This window comes from Dendroctonus ponderosae, unplaced genomic scaffold, assembly GCF_020466585.1.
Source record: "Dendroctonus ponderosae isolate FM_Combo_2020 unplaced genomic scaffold, Dpon_F_20191213v2 Dpon_F_20191213_5, whole genome shotgun sequence".
Taxonomy (NCBI): Eukaryota; Metazoa; Arthropoda; class Insecta; order Coleoptera; family Curculionidae; genus Dendroctonus; species Dendroctonus ponderosae.
In genome coordinates, this window is record NW_026018715.1 from 15,463,853 (window position 1) to 15,483,515 (window position 19,663).

At 42.4% G+C, this 19,663-nt stretch overlaps 3 protein-coding genes across 3 annotated transcripts in view; 2 read left to right on the top strand and 1 right to left on the bottom strand.

Moving 5' to 3' along the window:
• LOC109539086 (PIH1 domain-containing protein 1) overlaps window positions 1-19,663 on the bottom strand; it is a 242,786-nt gene that overhangs the window by 47,776 nt on the left and 175,347 nt on the right. The gene's annotated exons all lie outside the window — the stretch shown is intronic.
• LOC109539065 (multidrug resistance-associated protein 1) overlaps window positions 1-19,663 on the top strand; it is a gene marked incomplete at its 5' end in the record, with an annotated part of 237,012 nt that overhangs the window by 43,883 nt on the left and 173,466 nt on the right.
• Window positions 1-19,663, top strand: part of LOC109539060 (Down syndrome cell adhesion molecule-like protein Dscam2) — a gene marked incomplete in the record, with an annotated part of 55,745 nt that overhangs the window by 25,289 nt on the left and 10,793 nt on the right. Inside the window, 16 exon segments of the mRNA XM_048666484.1 lie at window positions 602-763; window positions 10,691-10,978; window positions 12,655-12,774; window positions 12,831-13,004; window positions 13,070-13,249; window positions 13,301-13,723; window positions 13,780-13,982; window positions 14,044-14,299; window positions 14,353-14,508; window positions 15,056-15,361; window positions 15,412-15,528; window positions 15,579-15,757; window positions 15,817-16,028; window positions 16,084-16,260; window positions 16,336-16,502; window positions 19,026-19,223. Coding sequence (XP_048522441.1) covers window positions 602-763; window positions 10,691-10,978; window positions 12,655-12,774; window positions 12,831-13,004; window positions 13,070-13,249; window positions 13,301-13,723; window positions 13,780-13,982; window positions 14,044-14,299; window positions 14,353-14,508; window positions 15,056-15,361; window positions 15,412-15,528; window positions 15,579-15,757; window positions 15,817-16,028; window positions 16,084-16,260; window positions 16,336-16,502; window positions 19,026-19,223 — 3,318 coding nt within the window.

Sequence of the window (19,663 nt, forward strand, 5' to 3'; positions counted from 1 at the left end):
GCACTCGATAAAAGAAGCTTTATTTTACTCAGTGTGTCAATTTGGTTCGAATCGAGCTATTGGTTCCGTCTGAATGAATTTTTGAAGTTTGACAAAAATGTAGGCGGTTTGTCATTTTTACATCATGCTGATCTAAAGAGCGTTTCTGAAGAAACATTTTAGACATCGGAACGAGAGCTTCCGCACTCGATAAAAGAAGCTTTATTTTACTCAGTGTGTCAATTTGGTTCGAATCGAGCTATTGGTTCCGTCTGAATGAATTTTTGAAGTTTGACAAAAATTTAGGCGGTTTGTCATTTTTACATCATGCTGATCTAAAGAGCTTTTCTAAAGAATCATTCTAGACATCGGAACGAGATGATGATTTTCCTCAGTGTGTCAATTTATAATATGTGAAGAAGCATTTTTGGGTCATCGTTTATATAGCAAACTATGGTTATTTTCGGACGTAGGAAACGTGGTTAAAATAATGCGCCGTCCTCATGAAACACCTTGTATATTTTTAAACTACTAAACTGAGAAGTCACGATTATTTACTCTAAGGAGAAGTCATATTTCTCATAATGAAAGGGTTTAGTAGTAAAAATATATATTTTTTCAGATGGTAGATTGTTGCCGATCAATAGGAAGCAGAAAGTGTTTCCAAATGGCACTTTGATCATTGAAAATGTAGAGCGAGCCTCCGACCAAGCAACGTACGTTTGCGTAGCGAAGAACTCTCAGGGATACAGTGCAAGAGGTTCTCTGGATGTGCAAATTATGGGTGAGTTGACGCTTCTTTTACACTGTTTTAAGGTGCTGCTAAAATGTTCTTGAATATTTTTTTTTTGACAAAAAAATAATTTTTCATATAGGATCAACCAAAAATCTTTTGGAAAAGTTAAACGCAGATTTTTGATATGGCAGCACCACTTTAATACCTATTGTGAATTTGATATTTCCCCTATAGGATGCCGACAGTTCTCTATTTAAACTTGATCATTTATGTATGCTAAGTATATGAGTCGAATCAGGAGTGTTATGCAATATTGGCAAGCACAGGTAGGTCAATAATCACCGTGAGGGTTCATGGTAATCATGAATTGTTAGCGTCGCAGCAACGAATCACCTATAACCTCCCATTTGGTTTTCTGAAGCTGAAATGAATCTAGTTGCGTCGGTTTACAGCTACTGTTGTTACAGTGGCGCCTGCAATAAGCCCTTTCCAATTTGATGGGCCCGTAAACGCAGGCGATAGCGCCGTCTTGACTTGCTATGTCCCGAAGGGGGATAAACCCGTGAAAATCAAATGGTACCATAATCACAGACACGTCACCCATCATTCAAAGGGCATAACGACGTCGGCGTTTGGAAGCCAAGCCAGTCTGCTAAATATTCCGAATGTGGAACCGCACCATAAGGGAGACTACACTTGCATAGCTACAAACGTAGCTGGCAAAGCGAGCTTTTCAGCCCGCCTGGACGTGAATGGTAGACTTCGGCCTGTGCCTGAGTATTTGCCTAATTAGGTTTGGTGTTGTTTTGTTTTAAACCTACCTTTCACCTAGGCATCAGGACCTACCACTGACTAGGTACTTTTAGGTGTATTTTCTCTTTCTTAACTTAGCACTCTAGCATTCCCAGACAGGACTTGGTGATTTTTTGCGCTTAATCGTTAACGCTCAGTGTGCTCAGTTTTACATTTGGATTTCAATTTTGCCATGTGGTTGCTGGTGTTTTTTTGCTAGAAATGTTTGGCTCTATTTCCAGTTCCGCCACTAATCGCCCACTTTTCATTCGCTGATGAAATAGTAAATTCTGGAGACATGGTCAGCACGCAATGTGCGGTTAGCAAGGGCGATTTTCCTCTTAAAGTTACGTGGTTTTTTGATGGAAAACCAATTGGGCTTCTTCATGGGACTTCTGTTACAAAGGCCAATCAGAGAATTAGTACGCTAAGCATCGAATCTGTTGATTCTACGCACACAGGCCAATACAGCTGCGTAGCTGAAAATCCGGCAGGAAAAGACAAATATTTCGCAACTTTAAATGTTAACGGTATTTATTTTTTGTCTAAAGTGTGGTTTTGTTTTCTTTAGTTCCTCCTCAAATATCCCATTTTTCCTTCGGCGAAGACGTCATCAATGCCGGAGAGATTACGACAACTCAGTGCACAGTGATAAAGGGCGACTTGCCTTTGAATATATCGTGGTATTTCAATGGGAAGCCCGTTCAAGACTTGCATGGAGTAGCGGTGGGGAAAAGCAATCAACGAATTAGCTCCCTTACTATAGAATCTGCGGACGAAACACATTCTGGCGAATTTAGCTGTGTGGCCGAAAATGCTGCTGGCAAAGCCAGTTATTCTGCGTTTTTAAGCGTTAATGGTAGCTACAAGTCATGTTTAAAATGAGTACGTAGTTCCCTCACTCTTATCCATCCCATGCCTTTGATTGATGCATCTGTTGAATCCTTTGAGATGTCAGCAGTTGCCCACGTGCCTCAACTTTCCAAATACCACAGTTGTTCCCTGTCGATTGAGAGGTTATTTGGTGATTCGTTTTCGAAAATCGCATTTTTAGTTTTTGAACTTTTCCAGTTCCACCTCAGATTCATCCGTTCGACTTTGGGGACGAAAGCGTCTTTTCCAGTGAATTAGTAAGTGCCACGTGTGCAGTAACAAAGGGCGATTTTCCAGTGCAAATCGCGTGGTTCTTTAACAATAAGCCAGTCGACTTGTTGCACGGAGTAACGGTTGGGCAAACCAATAAGAAAGTTAGCACTTTGACGATTGATTCAGTTGATGAGAGCCATTCGGGCGACTATCAATGCGTTGTGCAGAATAGAGCTGGAACAGCGCGATTTTCAGCAAGCTTACACGTTAAAGGTTACTGTGTTTGTTTGAATTAATGTTTTCACTCCTCACTTTCCGCTCACCAAAAAATCTCCCCCGTTTTGCAGTTCCCCCGCAAATTTTACCCTTCGACTTCGGCGAAGATTCCATCAATTCCGGTGATTTGGCGTCTTTAACGTGTTCAGTACACAAGGGCGATATTCCCATAAATATTTCCTGGCTGCACAACAATATTAGCGTCGGATACAAGGAGGGCGTTATGGTCAGTAATGCTGGCAGGAAAATCAGCACCTTATCAATTGACTCAGTGGATGCAAGCCATTCGGGGACTTACACATGTGTGGCGGAAAACAAAGCTGGGAAAACCAGCTTTTCAGCCAAGCTAAACGTTAACGGTAAAAAGTTCAGAAGAGCTGCGGCTGTAGATTTCGACTTTTTTTTAGCTAGTTGCTTTCATCCTCTAACTCCTACATCACTTGGCTACTTTTCAGTTCCACCCCAAATCTTGCCCTTTGACTTCGGAGAAGAATCGGTTAATTCGGGAGATTTGGCGTCCGTATCATGTTCTGTGCACAAGGGAGACTTACCAATTAACATCACATGGTTGCACGATAATAAAACTGTGAACTCTGAATTCGGTATATCTGTGTTCAAAAATGGAAGAAAAGTTAGCTCCTTGACTATCGATTCTGTCGGTGAAGAGCACAGCGGACTCTACACCTGCGTAGCTGAAAACAACGCCGGCATGGACAGCCACTCTGCACAATTAAACATCAATGGTACTGCAGGAATGTTAATTTTAAGGAAAATTTCCACTAAATGTCCATTCCCAGTGAACGCTCAGTGCGAAAGTAGCGCATATTTCCGGAACCGAAGAAACAGTGGAAGGTCATGGGTGATTCGTGTGTTTAAAAACAGTTACATGAATAATCATCTGTATTTATTGCGCTCAAAGTGCCATATCTCCCCTTGTAGTTCCTCCTCAAATTTTGCCATTCAGTGTTGGCGAGGAGTCAGTCAACTCAGGAGATCCAGCGTCTCTAACCTGTTTGGTCCACAAAGGCGATTTACCATTGAACATCACCTGGTTACACGACAATAGAACTTTGGATCATGAGTTTGGTGTTATGATTTTTTTGAACGGCAAAAAGACCAGTTCGCTTTCAATCGATTCGGTCAGCGCCGAACATGCCGGAGAATATTCTTGTGTAGCTGTGAACCCGGCTGGATCAGACAGACATTCTGCGGTATTGAATGTTAACGGTACCTTAAGCGCATTTAATCATTTTAGAAGCAAGTTTCATTCCCCATTTTCCCTACGCTCAGTGCCAAAGAAACTGTGGTTGTTCTAATGCTCTCGATTCCAGTTTCTCCTCAAATAGCCCCGTTCGATTTCGACTCCGAAGCAATAAATCAGGAGGATTTCGTGTCTACGCAGTGTTCGGTTCATAAAGGCGACCTTCCCATCAATATAACATGGCTGCATAACAACAGAAGCATCGGATTTCTGGACGGTGTTCTCGTGTCGAAAGTGGGATCAAAAGTCAGCACTCTCACCATTGACTCGGTCAACCATCGGCACAATGGAAGATACACTTGCGTCGCTGAGAATAGAGCTGGCGTTGCAACTTTTTCTGCCGATTTAAATGTCAATGGTACCTAATGTTACTTTGCTTCGAACATGCCCATTTCCCCACTATTCTATCCAAAAAAACCTCGCTCACGGTTTCGAAAGCGTCCCTCAAGACTTGAAAATCAAATGATCAAGGTGATTCGTTGTTGCATGTTTACAGTATGCTAAATCGGCCCTGGTTCCTGTAAAACATCACATACGCCACTCAGATTGCCAAGTTGTTGTTGTTCCTGTTGTTAGCTCCACCACAAATATCTCCGTTCGACTTTGGCGATGACCCAATCAACTCTGGAGATTACGTGTCCGCACAATGTTCCGTCCATAAAGGGGATCTTCCAATAAATATTGCTTGGCTGCACAACAACATTAGCATCGGCTACATAGCGGGCATTCAAGTTACAAAAGTGGGCAAGAAGTCTAGCTCGATAACGATTGATTCGATCAACGAAGAACATGCTGGAACCTACACTTGTCTGGCCCAAAACAAGGCTGGCAAAGCGCAATTTTCCGTTGATTTGCAAGTGAATGGTACTTAAGTCCGACTAAAGTTGCATGCCGAGTTGGGCGTTTTTTAGCTGATTTTCATTCGGTTCCGGCAGTTTTGCTATTGTTTTCGCTCAATTGCTTGTTACTTCCAGTACCACCTCAGATATTGCCCTTTGAATTCGCTGAGACCACCGTGAGGGCCGGAGAAGTGACCTCTGCCACTTGTACCGTTCACAAGGGTGATTTGCCAGTTAACATAACGTGGTTCCATAATAACAGACTGGTTGACGAAAAGTACGGGACATACGTGCAATCCAGAAAAAAAATTAGCTCACTGTCCATCGACGATGTTAATGAAGATCACGCTGGAAACTACACTTGTGTGGCTGCAAATACAGCCGGGCTGGATAGTTACAGCACTGAGTTGTATGTTAATGGTAGCTAATCTTTGGCTTTTAGTGCTCTCTCCATCTGACCACCTTATCTTACCCCTATACAGTCCCTACAAAATTCTGGTTTTCTTCAATGTCTCTCTGGTGGTTCGGCGCTTTTCAGCAAGCTGAAGCAAAGTGTTTGAACGCATTGAATATCTTCTACACTCATAAGCAACCACCACCTAACCGAGGAAAGTTAAGGAACTGCTTTTCAGTTATTCCTCAGGTGCTGCCTCTGGATTTCGGCGAAGAATCAGTGAACTCAGGGGAATCAGCATCCCTCTCGTGTTCAGTAGTCAAGGGTGATTTGCCCATCAAAATCTCCTGGTTCCATAATAACGAAAACATTGAATCCGGCAATGACGGAATTGTGATTTCTCGAGTTAGCAAGAAGCTCAGCACGCTCTCGATTGATAACGTCTACGAGGGTCATAGTGGTACTTATCAATGCGTGGCAGGCAACGTAGCAGGAAATGCGTCATTTTCCGCAGAGCTACACGTGAATGGTACCAGTACTAGAATTTAGAGTGTGTTGATTTGCATTCCCGCCCGATTTCCTTGCAAACGCTGCGTCTTAAATTGTCCCAATAAGCGCCTACTTGTGCTGTGCTGTCTATCTTTTCATCTTATAGCGTTGCCAAAAATCAACCCGTTCGCTTTCGGAGACGAGCCATCTTTCGAAGGAGAGTCGGTGTCGGCTCAATGTCATATCGCCAGTGGCGACCTGCCGGTTTCGTTTATTTGGAAGCTGAACGGACAATCCGTATCGGCCTATCCAGAGATCAGTGTGGGATCGTTTGGCAAGAAAATGTCCGTGCTTAGTATCGAAAACCTCAGCAGGGAACACGTTGGCAACTACACTTGTGTAGCGTCAAACCCTGCCGGGATTTCCAGTTTTGCTGCCGAACTGACAGTGAAGGGTACCATCTGAAGAGTCTATGCTTGTGCCGGCCTTATGCATGCCCTGTGAAGTTTGATTGCGAACACTTCCTTTCTAGTAATACCCAAAATCCATCCGTTCACCTTCGGCTCAGAGCCATCGTCTGCTGGCGAAACCATTTCGGTTCAATGCACCATCTCAACTGGAGATTTGCCTGTTAACTTTTCCTGGACGCTTCATGGGCAACCAATAGTTCAGGACAACAACATTAATATAGCTCCATTCGGAAAAAAAGTTTCTGTGCTCAACATCGACAATATCAGCGAAGAGCAAGCTGGGAACTACACTTGTACAGCAACGAACAGAGCCGGAATGACTAGCTATTCGTCTGAACTGGTTGTCAAGGGTATTGAACTTTTTTGCCTGCTAATTGCATTGTTTCTGTTCCTAGTTCTACCCAGAATCACGCCCTTTTACTTTGAGGATAACCCTGCGCACTCAGGACAGTCCGTGCAAGTCTCGTGTCTCGTATCCGAGGGGGATTTGCCGTTGAATTTCTCCTGGAGGTTTAACGACCAGCAACTGGAGCGATTTCCCGAAATGTCCACTACTGTTCTTGGCAAAAGAATGGCCATCTTACTCATAGACTCCGTGTCGCACGCCCATGCTGGCAACTACACCTGCGTAGCGTTGAATGAAGCCGGGGAATCTGCGTTCAGTGCTGAGTTACTAGTCAATGGTTATTGTTTCATGTTTTTGCCTGTATTTTGCCGCTTAACTTAAACCCGTTAACTCCGACACTGCCAATATTCTCAGCTAATCACCCTGCATTTTAGTCCCTCCGCAAATAGTTCCCTTCACATTTGGAGAAACGGCCGTTCACGCAAACCAGTTTATCCAAGCATCCTGTATCGTTACTGAAGGGGACTTGCCGCTCAATATCTCCTGGCTGTTCGAAGGCAAACAGTTGGAAACGTATCCGGAAACTGCAATTGCGGCAGTGGGCAGGAGAACGTCGTTCTTATCGATCGAAGCTGTTTCGTACAGCCATGCCGGAAACTACACCTGCCACGCTAAGAATTCAGCTGGGGAAGCCAGATATTCCACTGAACTGCTGGTTAACGGTGTATATCACTATTATTATCATCATTTTTCTTTTGCTTGATTGTTCGATTTGTCCCCGTTTTACCAACTAACAAACATTCATCACGGAATTCGTTCCGTTATAGTACTGGACGATCTTGCCTCTTTTCCACACATCTCCAGTTTTACGTTATAAGTATGCTAATTTTGAATCGCACTGTAGTTCCACCGCAAATCAGCCCCTTCGACATATCGGATGCCCCATTAAATGCCGGTGAATATTTGCAAGTTACCTGCACAGTCCGCGAGGGAGATTTGCCGATTTCCATCGAATGGATGTTGAACGACCGAAAATTGGAAATATTTCCGGAAATGTCGACAATGCCGGCCGGGAAGCGCGGATCCATTTTGTCTATCGAGTCCATATCGCATGCCCATGCAGGAAAATACACTTGTGTTGCGAAGAATCAAGCCGGCCATGCTGCATATTCAGCCGAATTGAACGTCAATGGTTATTAATCATTTTCTAGTAGTTGTCGTTTGTTTCATCCCATTCCTTAGACACCATGTATGATTGCTTCACTTTTCACAGTGCCTCCTCAGATTAATCCATTCGATATAGCCGATGTTCCTCTAAACGCCGGCGAGTTCATCCAGATTGTGTGCACGATAAAGGAAGGCGATCTGCCGATTTCAATCAAGTGGTTGTTGAATGGCAAACCGCTGCAAACATTCCCGGAAATGTCTACAATGGCAGCCGGAAAACGGGGCTCCATTTTGTCGATCGAATCGGTTTCGCATGCCCATGCAGGAAAATATACATGCGTGGCACGGAACGAGGCAGGACAGTCTACGTACTCAGCAGACTTACACGTTAATGGTTACTAGAGCATTTGGTTTAGCTTGCTAAGTTGTCATTTTATTCCGCCCTCAACCGCTTGATTGCAATTGAACCTTTTTTCAGTCCCTCCTCAAATAGTGCCCTTCGATTTTGGCGATGTGCCGTTAAACGCAGGCGAATTCCTCCAAGTAACCTGTAGCGTGAAAGGCGGCGATTTGCCCATCAACATTGTGTGGTTCCTGAATGAGCGAAATGTCGAAGAGTATCCGGAAATGAGCATTTCCTTAATAGGAAAACGAGGCTCGGCTTTGTCGATAGAATCCGTCTCTCATGAGCACGTCGGTAGATACACCTGCCTTGCAAAGAACGCGGCCGGAGAAGATGCGTATTCCACTGTCCTCCACGTGAATGGTTACGTATACCTACTTAAGTAGTGGGCCATTGCATGATGAGTGGATGCTTTCGTGAATGTTCGCAATCCCCAATCCGCCCACTCTGTTCCAGTGCCACCCCAGATTGCTCCATTTGACTTTGGGGCTGCCCCTCTAAACGATGGCGAATTTTTACAAGTCATGTGCACAGTCAGAGAAGGCGATCTTCCTATTGCCATCGAATGGCAGCTGAATAATGCCAAGCTGCAGACTTATCCAGAAATTTCCGTATCGACGGCTGGTAAAAGGGGTTTGACCTTATCCGTTGAATCCCTATCTCATGCCCATGCGGGCGTCTACACTTGCCTAGCGAGAAATAAAGCGGGAGAGGCCTCGTACAGTGCCGAGCTCAGTGTTAATGGTACGACGTGCTTTAGATTGTTTCGCTTGATTTACTCCCATTTCATAATCTGCCCAGTCCAAGCCCCCTAAACCTATTGACCGAAGAACTATTTTGTTGCCAGTTCCTCCGCAAATCCTCCCGTTCGATTTCGGAGAAGATTCCGTCCATGAAGGGCAATCTTTGCAGGCTCAATGTTTCGTCCCTGAAGGAGACCTGCCCTTGGATATAACGTGGCTTTTGAACGATAAAGAAATGCCGCAGGCCTTAAGGTTAAGCTCGTTGCCAGTTGGAAAACGCAGCTCCATACTCATAGTGGAATCAGTAACTCACGCCCATGCAGGGAACTACACATGCCGAGCCAAAAACCGGGCTGGAGAGACCGCATATTCTACAGAGCTGCACGTTAATGGTTAAAGTCCCGAGTTTTTACGCAAAACCTAACATGCAATTCCCAGTTGATTCCAGTTTCTCATCCCGCAGTTCCGCCAAGAATCACTCCCTTCTCGTTCGAAGACAATCCGATGCAAGAAGGGCAGTATGTTCAAGTTCAGTGTTTGGCTGCCGAGGGCGATTTGCCGATGGAAATCCACTGGTTGCTCAATGGCAAAATCGTGAAAGCTTATTCGGAAATAGACGTTGCCAAAATGGGACAACGAAGCTCCATCCTTTCAGTCGAATCAGTGTCTCACTTGATAGCGGGGAACTTCACCTGCAAAGCCACGAACCAGGCAGGAGAATCCGCCCATACAACCGAGCTTCAAGTGAACGGTTATTGATTAGTCTGCACTTTTTTGTTGTTGATTTTGTCCCGGTCCTTAGCCCCGTCCGACAGGACGATAGCCCACGGTCTTCTAAACTCCTAAGTCTCTTCCTAAACAACCAGCTAACTCTTTAAAATGTTAAAGCCTCCAATTGATGCTTTCAGTGCCCCCTCAAATAAACCCTTTTGATTTTGGTGAGGCGGCAGTGAACTCCGGCGACATGATAACTGTCCTTTGTGTGGTCGCAAAGGGCGACCTGCCCATCGGAATCAAATGGACATTCCAGGGCAATCCGATTGAATCGCTTCAAGAAGCAAACCTTGTACGTAGCAGTAAAAGAGTTAGTCAGTTAACTATTGATAACGTTAAAGATTATCATAGTGGAGAGTATGTTTGCGCAGCAAAAAATAAAGCTGGACTTACGAGACATTCAGCTCATTTAAGAGTTAACGGTACACTTTTATTAGCGATGTTAGTTATAGTTTCATGACTTCATTATCATCAGTTCTTCGCTGTGTTGATTTAGTTATGTTTTCATTTTTCTGTTTGTCTGTAAACAACACTTTCTTCTCTCCAGTCCCTCCGAGGATTACGCCGTTTTATTTCGAAGACAATCCAGTGCACGAGGGGTCGTTTGCGCAAATAACCTGCTTGGTACCGGAAGGCGATCTACCCATTAAAATAACGTGGACTCTGAATGGGCACCATGTAGACACATTTAGCGAAATATTAGTTACTAAAGTGGGCAAACGGACATCGCTGTTGACCCTCGAGTCGGTATCCCACTCGGTTGCCGGCAATTTCAGCTGTTGGGCCAAGAACATGGCTGCTGAAGATTCCTTCACCACGGAGTTGCAAGTTAATGGTTACAATCCACATCGTTTATTTGACAATAGCTTAATCGCTCCCTCTTCCGCCGTCCTAATCAAAGAATAGCTTTAACTAGCAACGTCTTTTCTTTATAGTGAAACCGGACGTTGTCCCGTTTAGTTTTGGAAAGTCTCCCATCCATACCGGTCGAACCACTCAAGTCACCTGTCTAGTCTCCGAAGGAGACACACCTCTAAAAATTTCCTGGAAGTTCAATCAGAACCCCATCGATATTCGGAGTAGTATCAGTACGATGAAAATTGGGGTGCGAGCCAGTTTGCTTCTGATCGATGCTGTAAGCGAGGAAAACGCAGGCAACTATACCTGCCAAGTATCAAATGCAGCCGGATTAGTGGAATATTCCGCTTCCTTGGACGTTTATGGTGATTTTTTCTCATTTGTTTCTTTGCCAAGTGATGGGGTCAAATATTAATTTGTCTAAAACGCACAGGTCGGCGACTTCTGTTAAACTGTTTTCTATCGGTCTTCTGCCCTCAATCAAACAAAGCTCTGATAATGTTTCAACAGCACAAGTCTTTACTTTTGCACTGAGTGTTAACAGATTAATCAATTCAATTCTCAACGTCTCAGTACTGTTTCTGAACCCAATCCTCCCGATCCACTGTCCTTTGGCTGAGACGTATACAGGGTGTCCCTTTTTCCAACCTCCCAGCACTTTTTCATTCTTCATTCTGTTCCGTTAACTAGTGCATGCTTTTTCAGTTTTATCACTAATTCATTTAGTCGATGTCGAGGTTTACTAAAATTGATGTTGGTTGTTGCCTATAAGATAACGATTTCGTAAAGCTCGACATATCAATCATTTTCTTCACTTGCATGCTTTTAATGGGATACATTCTAGGGGACCTTAGAAATGTGTGCATTTGTTAATAAACGATACTCTGCTGCTGCTGCGGGACTCTATATACATTATAGGCCAGGAGAATTATGACGAAATTTTTCAAATATCGCTCTTATATTAGATAACTACATATTGGAATTCAACAGCGAAAAAGTGAAAATCGCGTTTTTTCCCGGAAACAATCGCATATAACTCGGTAAGTATGCACTTCAGAGAACAAATTTAAACTTTTAAATTTGTTCCATATGAAGTTTTCTACAAGAACGAGTTGGTCCGATGTCCGTAGATTTGCAACGTTCGCTGCAAAATGCTCGAAAGTGGAAAATTTTGCAAAACCGCTCTTATTTGCCCTTTACCTCCATCAATAGAGAGTAAACTCGGTTATAAATGAGACATAAATCAATTTTCCGGCTTATTTTTTTGGATTTTACAGTAATTTTTAAACCACTGTAACAACTAAAATTTCTCAAAGAAGAAGAGAAAAATCCCCCAAGTTTGCGCTTTACTCCATTCGATAGAGAATAATCCCAGCCATAAATGAGAAGAAAACAGATTTCCTTACTAATTTTTTGGATTTTGCAGGAATTTTTCAACCACTGTCACACTGTAAGTTATTTAAAATCGAAATCGAGCATTTTGCAGCGAACGTTGCAAATCTACGGACATCGGACCAACTCGTTCTTGTAGAAAATTTCATATGGAACAAATTCATATATACAATTTTTCTCTTAAACGCATACTTACCGAGTTATATGCGATTGTTTCCGAAGAAAACGCGATTTTCGCATTCGCTAAACTTTTTCGTTGCTTATGCAAAAAGGGCACTTTTTCAAGCGATTCCAATAGTTATCTATTTCTCCTGGCCTATTAGTTTTTTGGTAGTTATATGACCTCATCAGATACAATATTATATTTCTAGGTCCTCTCGTGGAATCTTTCTTAATGTTTTTCAACTCCTTCAAATACGAAAAAAATATTCCAAATTATAAGGAAAACTTAATATTTCCAAGAAATCAAGAGCTCTGCCCTATTCCAAGTAACAAACCCAATTGGATAACAGAACAGCCATCGAAACAATGTGGTTAAAAGCAATGAGCTCTTGACCTTCTCAATGTATCCCATACTTCATCGCTTGCATGCCTATCTCGACTTGACCTGGGAGAACTTGGTAATCTATAACGATCATTTCACTTTTAGTGCCTCCAAGGTGGATTTTAGAGCCCACAGATAAAGCGTTTGCTCAAGGCTCAGACGCGGCCGTTGAATGTAAAGCCGATGGCTTTCCTAAGCCGGTTGTGACTTGGAAACGGGCAACTGGTAAGATTAACTGATGATTTGCCTTAGCGCGAATTTGCACCTTTCCATTTTACTAGGAGTCTCTCCGGGCGATTACAAAGACTTCAAACCAAATAATCCCGATGTGAGAGTCGAAGATGGAACTCTGATGATCAATAATATTCAAAAAACGAACGAAGGATACTATCTATGTGAGGCCGTTAACGGTATTGGATCAGGCCTATCTGCCGTCGTATTGATTAGTGTGCAAGGTGAGGAAACGGAAAAAACGTAGTGGTTTTATGACATTTAAATTAATTAACAACAATTTTTGCAGCCCCTCCGCACTTTGAAGTGAAATTCCGCAATCAAACATCCAGGCGTGGAGACCCAGCCGTGCTTCAGTGCGAGGCTAAGGGCGAGAAGCCAATAGGAATCTTGTGGAACATCAACAACAAACGCTTGGAACCGAAGGGAGACAACAGATACACGATCCGGGAAGAAATCTTACCCAATGGTGGGTTTTCAAGATAAAGTGTTTTTTTTGTTCAGTTTTAAGTTGTTGTAGGTGTTTTGTCGGACTTGAGTATTAAACGAACGGAACGATCTGATTCTGCAATATTTACTTGCGTGGCCACCAATGCCTTTGGAAGCGACGACACCAACATCAACATGATCGTACAAGAGGTGCCAGAAGTGCCTTATGGATTGAAGGTTTTGGATAAATCCGGCAAAACCGTTCAACTCTCTTGGGTTTCGCCCTACGACGGCAACTCTCCGATTAAGAAGTACATAATCGAATATAAACCGAGCAAAAGCAACTGGGAAAAGAGCTCAGAACGGGTGCTGATACCAGGAGATCAGACCGAGGCTGGCATTTTCACGCTTCGTCCAGCGACGACGTATCACATCCGAATTGTAGCCGAAAACGAAATCGGGTCATCTGATCCTTCCGACACCGTGACCATAATCACTGCCGAAGAAGTGCCCGGTAAGCAACTAAACCGCCATGGGTTGCAGGTTGTAATTTTTCGAAATACGCCTTAGGAGGCCCACCAACTGACATCAGAGTAGAAGCTGAGGACCAACACACGTTGATTGTCTACTGGAAGCCACCTGTTCGGGACCATTGGAACGGAGACATACAGGGCTACTATGTGGGATACAAACTGGCCAACACTGACAAGCCCTACTTGTTTGAGACTGTTGAATTCTTGCGCGAAGAGGAACGCAAAGAACATCACCTGAAGGTACAGGAGAATATCCGGGATTGATTGCGGGATCAGTAGCTCGAATAACAACCTTTTGCAGATCACCAGTCTGAAGACATACACGCAGTATTCGGTGGTGGTTCAGGCGTTTAACAAAATTGGCGCTGGTCCTACTTCCGAGGAATACAAAGCAAACACTGCCGAAGGAGTGCCCGAACAGCCCCCAGACAAGGCCACCTGCACCACTCTTACAGCCCAGACTATTCGAGTTTCCTGGGTATCGCCTCCGCTTACTTCCGCCAACGGAGTTATCAAGGGTTACAAAGTGATTTATGGACCTTCAGACAGCTGGTTTGGTAACTTTCTTGAGGGCGATCCCGGGCTTTGGATTGATTTGCTGTGCTTGCAGATGAGAAAACTAAGGACACCAAAATCACCGCTTCAAGCGAGACGATTTTGCACGGTCTTAAGAAGTATACAAACTACAGCATGGAAGTCTTGACCTACACCTCAGGCGGCGATGGAGTTCGCACTTCTCCAATTGCCTGCCAAACTGAGCAGGATGGTGAGTTCTACCTAGTTGGCCTGGGTAACCCAGTTAATTGTCAGGAGTTGGCACAGTGTTGCCGAAATGGCTTGTTGCGCCAACTCAACGCACCGGCACAGTAACTCCCATTTGGCAAAATATTGCTCCTAATTTTTTTTTTGTGGGACGCAACGATAGAACCAATAGCTCAATCGAAAGCAAATCCGCCCTACGAGTCTATTGAATATGGGACTAAAAGTTCTGTAACGCTAAACTTACCGAAAGCTGCGTAGAGTCACCTGGAAAGAAAGAAGAAAATGTGTTTAGTACAGCAGCAAATCTATCCAAGGCCAAACTTATTTAAAATCAGCAAAGCAAATGGGGGAGAATGTGTAACGAATCCATAAAACTTCAGTTCGAGCGTTACAAGATTTATAGATTACGCCCCATCCCCCATTTTCTACCCATGAATTAGTTTTCTTTTTCTTAAAATCAGGACTTAACAAATAACCGCGAAGAAATCACTTAAAATTAAACTGTTTCTGTTCAACTTGAGAGTTTTTTCTATTAAGCGCCGTCTTTTTAGTCCCCGAATCTCCAACTGCCGTTAAAGCTCTGGTAATGTCGTCTGACGCAATTTTGGTCAGTTGGAAGCCTCCGACCGAACCCAATGGCATTGTGGAATACTATATGGTATACTACAAAGTCGCTGGGGACAATGACGAAAAGCCGAAATCGCAGAAAATCGTCCCGAACATCAGAAACCAGAATCTCAGCTTCCAAGCCAAAGGCCTGGACAGCAATCTGAAATACGAATTCTGGGTAACTGCCGCCACTACAATTGGGGAGGGACAACCGTCGAAAAAAGTGAACGTTTCCCCCAGCAACAGCGGTCAGTGCACGAGTTTCAGCCCATTCACATTTCACTAATAAGTTCTTTAGTCCCAGCAAAAACTGCCTCGTTCGATGACCGATTCACCACCACCTATAAAGAGGACGTAACACTGCCCTGTTTGGCTGTTGGAGTGCCGCCGCCTCAAATCACTTGGAGCATTAAAGGTGAGTAAATTGATTCACATTGATTTCTTCCATAAAATTTGTGTTTCAAGGTGTCAAGTTCAATGCAAACACCAACGATCGCGTTCGTCAACAACCAGATGGCTCTCTATTTATTCGGGACGTGACCAGGACTGATGCCGGAGAATATTCTTGCAAAGTGGAGAATGACTATGGCCAAGACTCCGTTACGCATCAGTTGATTGTCAACGCGCCCCCCAGAGCACCACAGGTATATTTTCGGCAAAAATCAATTTCGGCTCTCGTCACCGCACACGAATCTCCTTCCAGATATCGCTGATGTCCACAACCACAAACTCTTTGTCGATTAAAATCAAGCCTCACGAATCCGATGGTGAGCAAGTCCATGGATACACGATCCATTACAAGCCCGAATTCGGAGAATGGGAAAACGTGCAAGTGGGGCCTGCTACCGACAAGTACACTTTGGAGAAATTGCTTTGCGGCACTAGATACCAACTGTATGTTACTGCCTACAACAGGTGAGGAGTTGGAAGTGTAAAAGTTTAATTGTTCATTAAATGTAAATTTTACTAGCATTGGAACCGGCGATCCTTCGGACAACTTGAACCCGAAAACCAAGGGAGAAAAGCCCATCATTCCAAGCGCAGATAAATTCATTGAAGTGAATTCCAACAGCATCACATTGCACTTGAGTGCTTGGTCTGATGGCGGTTGTCCAATGCTCTACTTCGTGATTGAACACAAAAAGAAGTGAGTCTGACGAAGCACCCTTAACTTCCGCCACTTATTGCGAATAACTGTTGAAATTGCTACTGAAAATTTTAGAATTAGCTCAGAATGGATCCAGGTCTCAAACAACGTTAAACCTGGCCAAAACTTCATCTTACTGGACCTCGATCCTGCGGTTTGGTATCATTTGAGAGTGACCGCTCATAACAATGCAGGATTTAACGTTGCCGAATACGAATTTGCCACTCTCACCGTTACTGGGGGTAAGGACTGTAAATAGTCTACATGTGTCTCATGTGTTTAGTAGTGTCATGCATTTTAGCGCTTGCTTTTTCTCATGATTTTCGTGATGTTTTATTTTTGTTTGCCGCAAATGAAAATCAAATGAAACACGCATTATCGACCCAAATGAAGTAATTTTTAATAAACACAAAGTCGAACCGTGCCATTATCAAACATCGAATTAGTTTCAATGCATATGATGTTATGGAATTTTCGATCTGTAACTCCTTATAATTTACATACAACTAAGGCATTTTGAAAATTATGCCAAAATTTGGTGATCCGTTTGGGGGCATTCGAAAAACACGGCTTTACTTTTTTGTCGTCACATTTTAAATATGTTTCAGTTAAAATATGATTGTTTGCTTTGTTGTGATTTGCTTTCTCTCTTTTTATTTTACTTTATTTTGTTGTTTGCAGCACTTGTTTTATAACCATTCACCGTCGTCTATAGACTCATGATATGCTTTTTAAAGAAATTGATCTCTTGCCTATCAATTCACAGCAATAGTACCTGAATATAATACATGGAGCTGCAAATCTTCTCTTGGGTCGTTTCAGTTTAGTCTCAGTTTCGATTGATTTCAACTTCATTTTGTGTATTTAACAACACATTCAAACACATCATATGCGCATTACTGACTAAATCTCACGTTCATTGACAACAATTATTTGTCTAAAACATTAATTTTTATGTGTACATTTCACTCAAGTGTCGTACCTTTGTTGTATCTCTTTAATTTATTGATTTCATGTTTCTGCGGGTTTTGTTATCGGATTGCTTTCAAATTTGGCACACGATTACTTATGATCATTTGTATGATTGTTCAAAAGTTGACATTTATCCGATAATACTGAAGGGTTGAACTCAGCCATGTCATCTACTTAATATTTATATAAAAAAAAATAATTAAATTAAAATAATTTTATTATCCGCGTTTTGTTGTGTACGTAATTTTGAACGCTCTTAAATTTTTTGATGAGTTTTTTGCTGGGATAAAAATCAAAATAAAGAGGAATTGGCAGGACCCAGCAAACCCAACAAAGTTCGAAAATGCTATAACAAAAGCACTAGAAAATACAGAGACAGTAGACATCAACGAGCTAAATAAAACAATAACAGAAGGAATAGAAACAGCAGCAAACGAGCTCTGCCCAAAAAATAAAAAACAGAACAAAATCCGCCCTCACACCAAAACACTAATAGATCAACGAAGAGAATTGAATGGCAATAATCCAGTACCTCAAGAAATAAGAGATAATATTAAGATTGTTTTTTAAATATTAGAAAATATAATATTTTTAAATATTACAGATGCGTTCGTTTTGATATTTTTGCTTCTAACTATTAGAAGGTTGGGAATTTCCCATGAAACTCAATCAGCAGAAGACAGTTTGTGTGGAACTCTTTCCAAAATGCCACTTTAACTTTTGGCGTATTTTGAACAGTTTTCGAGTTTTGAGCTGTTCAATGTTCGGGAATCGCGTTCGTTTTCATATTTTTCCTTCTCACTTTAAAGAGAATAATTAATATTAATTAATTTTTTACAAACTTATTGCGAAATAGGAGCACTATTTATCAATCTGTAATAAAAAAGACAAGAGTTTTTTAAAGACAAACATTTTTGAGGGGAAATACCCAAAAAGAAGTTTGTAAAAAAATGAATCTGCCTCAACAATATAGAATTTATCTAATATTAATTAATTAAGAAATAATTACAATAAAGAGCACATACAGCAAACAATCACAATAAAGCAACAGCTTGAAAATTCTCAGGCGGAAGTTTCAAATTTCAAAAACACGGATTGTAAACGAATTGTTTTTTGGCTGTTTTTGAGTCGATTGAGTTGAGAGTTGATGGTTACAATGGCAAATATTACTTAAAAATGAAATCAATAATTTAACTAGATTAATATATTAATACATAATTAGCCGACATGGTAAAATACTGCAGTTTTGGGTCAATGTGCGTTTATTATTGTTTAAAATTAGTGTAACTGATCTTATGGAGTCAATCCATGGGAGAACACTCTAAGGGTTGTTGTCTTCCCACATCCGTACTCAAACTCGAGATAGAACATTTCATAATAAAGCAAGTAATAAAATAATGAGCTCCTGCTCGCAACGGTTATCGTAAGCATTGAAAAGGGGACAATCTTTAAAAGCGTTTAATAAGAATGGATACCAAATAGTTAAAGAATGAATAAACGCCACATGAGCTCCAAACTGAGAGCCATAGACAAATAGACAAGCACAGAGCACCTCCTTGAGTAGTGGAATGATGCAAGTGCCCTGAGAACACCCCCTGTGTTTTGGTTTCAGGTACTATTGCCCCAGCCCGTGAAATCCCAAAAGAGGACACCCTTCAAATTATCCTCGCCAACCTAAACCTAGTAGTACCCGTAGTGGCTGCAGTGCTCGTCATTATCGTTGCGATAATCGTGATATGCGTTTTGCGCGGCAAAGGAAACTATAACAAAGGTAAATTGGTTGTTCCTTCTAGGTACTATTGCTCCGGCCAGGGACATGCCCGGCATGCGAATGCTGTTCCCCTGGATCCCCGACTGGGTTGAGTGGAATATCGCGGTTCCAGTGGCGGCCACAGTTGTGGTTGTGGTAGTCGGTATAGTGGTTATATGTGTGGCTCTGTCCAGAAAAGCCCACGGCCCATTGCAAACTAGACTGCGCAGCGACTGTATGTGTATGGACTATTTTCTCATCTCATATTTTATTTTCTTTTCGCTTTTGTTTTCGCCAGTCTCTTATTTATACCACATAATATCAAGTTGACTTCCTTCCTTTGGATCACTTCGATTTTCATTTTTCAACTTTTTCAACAAATTTTGGGGGGGGGGGTCAATTATCTACTCTCTGGGTCAAAACTACTCGAATTTCCTCCACGGAAAAGAAGAAATTCTCGGGCAAACTGACCAGAAAATTCCTCTCTAAGAAGAGCATTTTCAAGTTGCTCATGTCCAAAATCGCGTCGGGAATCACCTTCAAGTTCGCCTTGGAGTAGTCGGATATGATTTCGAACGCGGACATTTTTCTATTTGGAATTTAATCTGTTTAAGAAATTCTAACCATCAAATGGGACACCAGCTTGAAGGGTTGTCACCGCACTGTTTGCTTTGAAGGGTG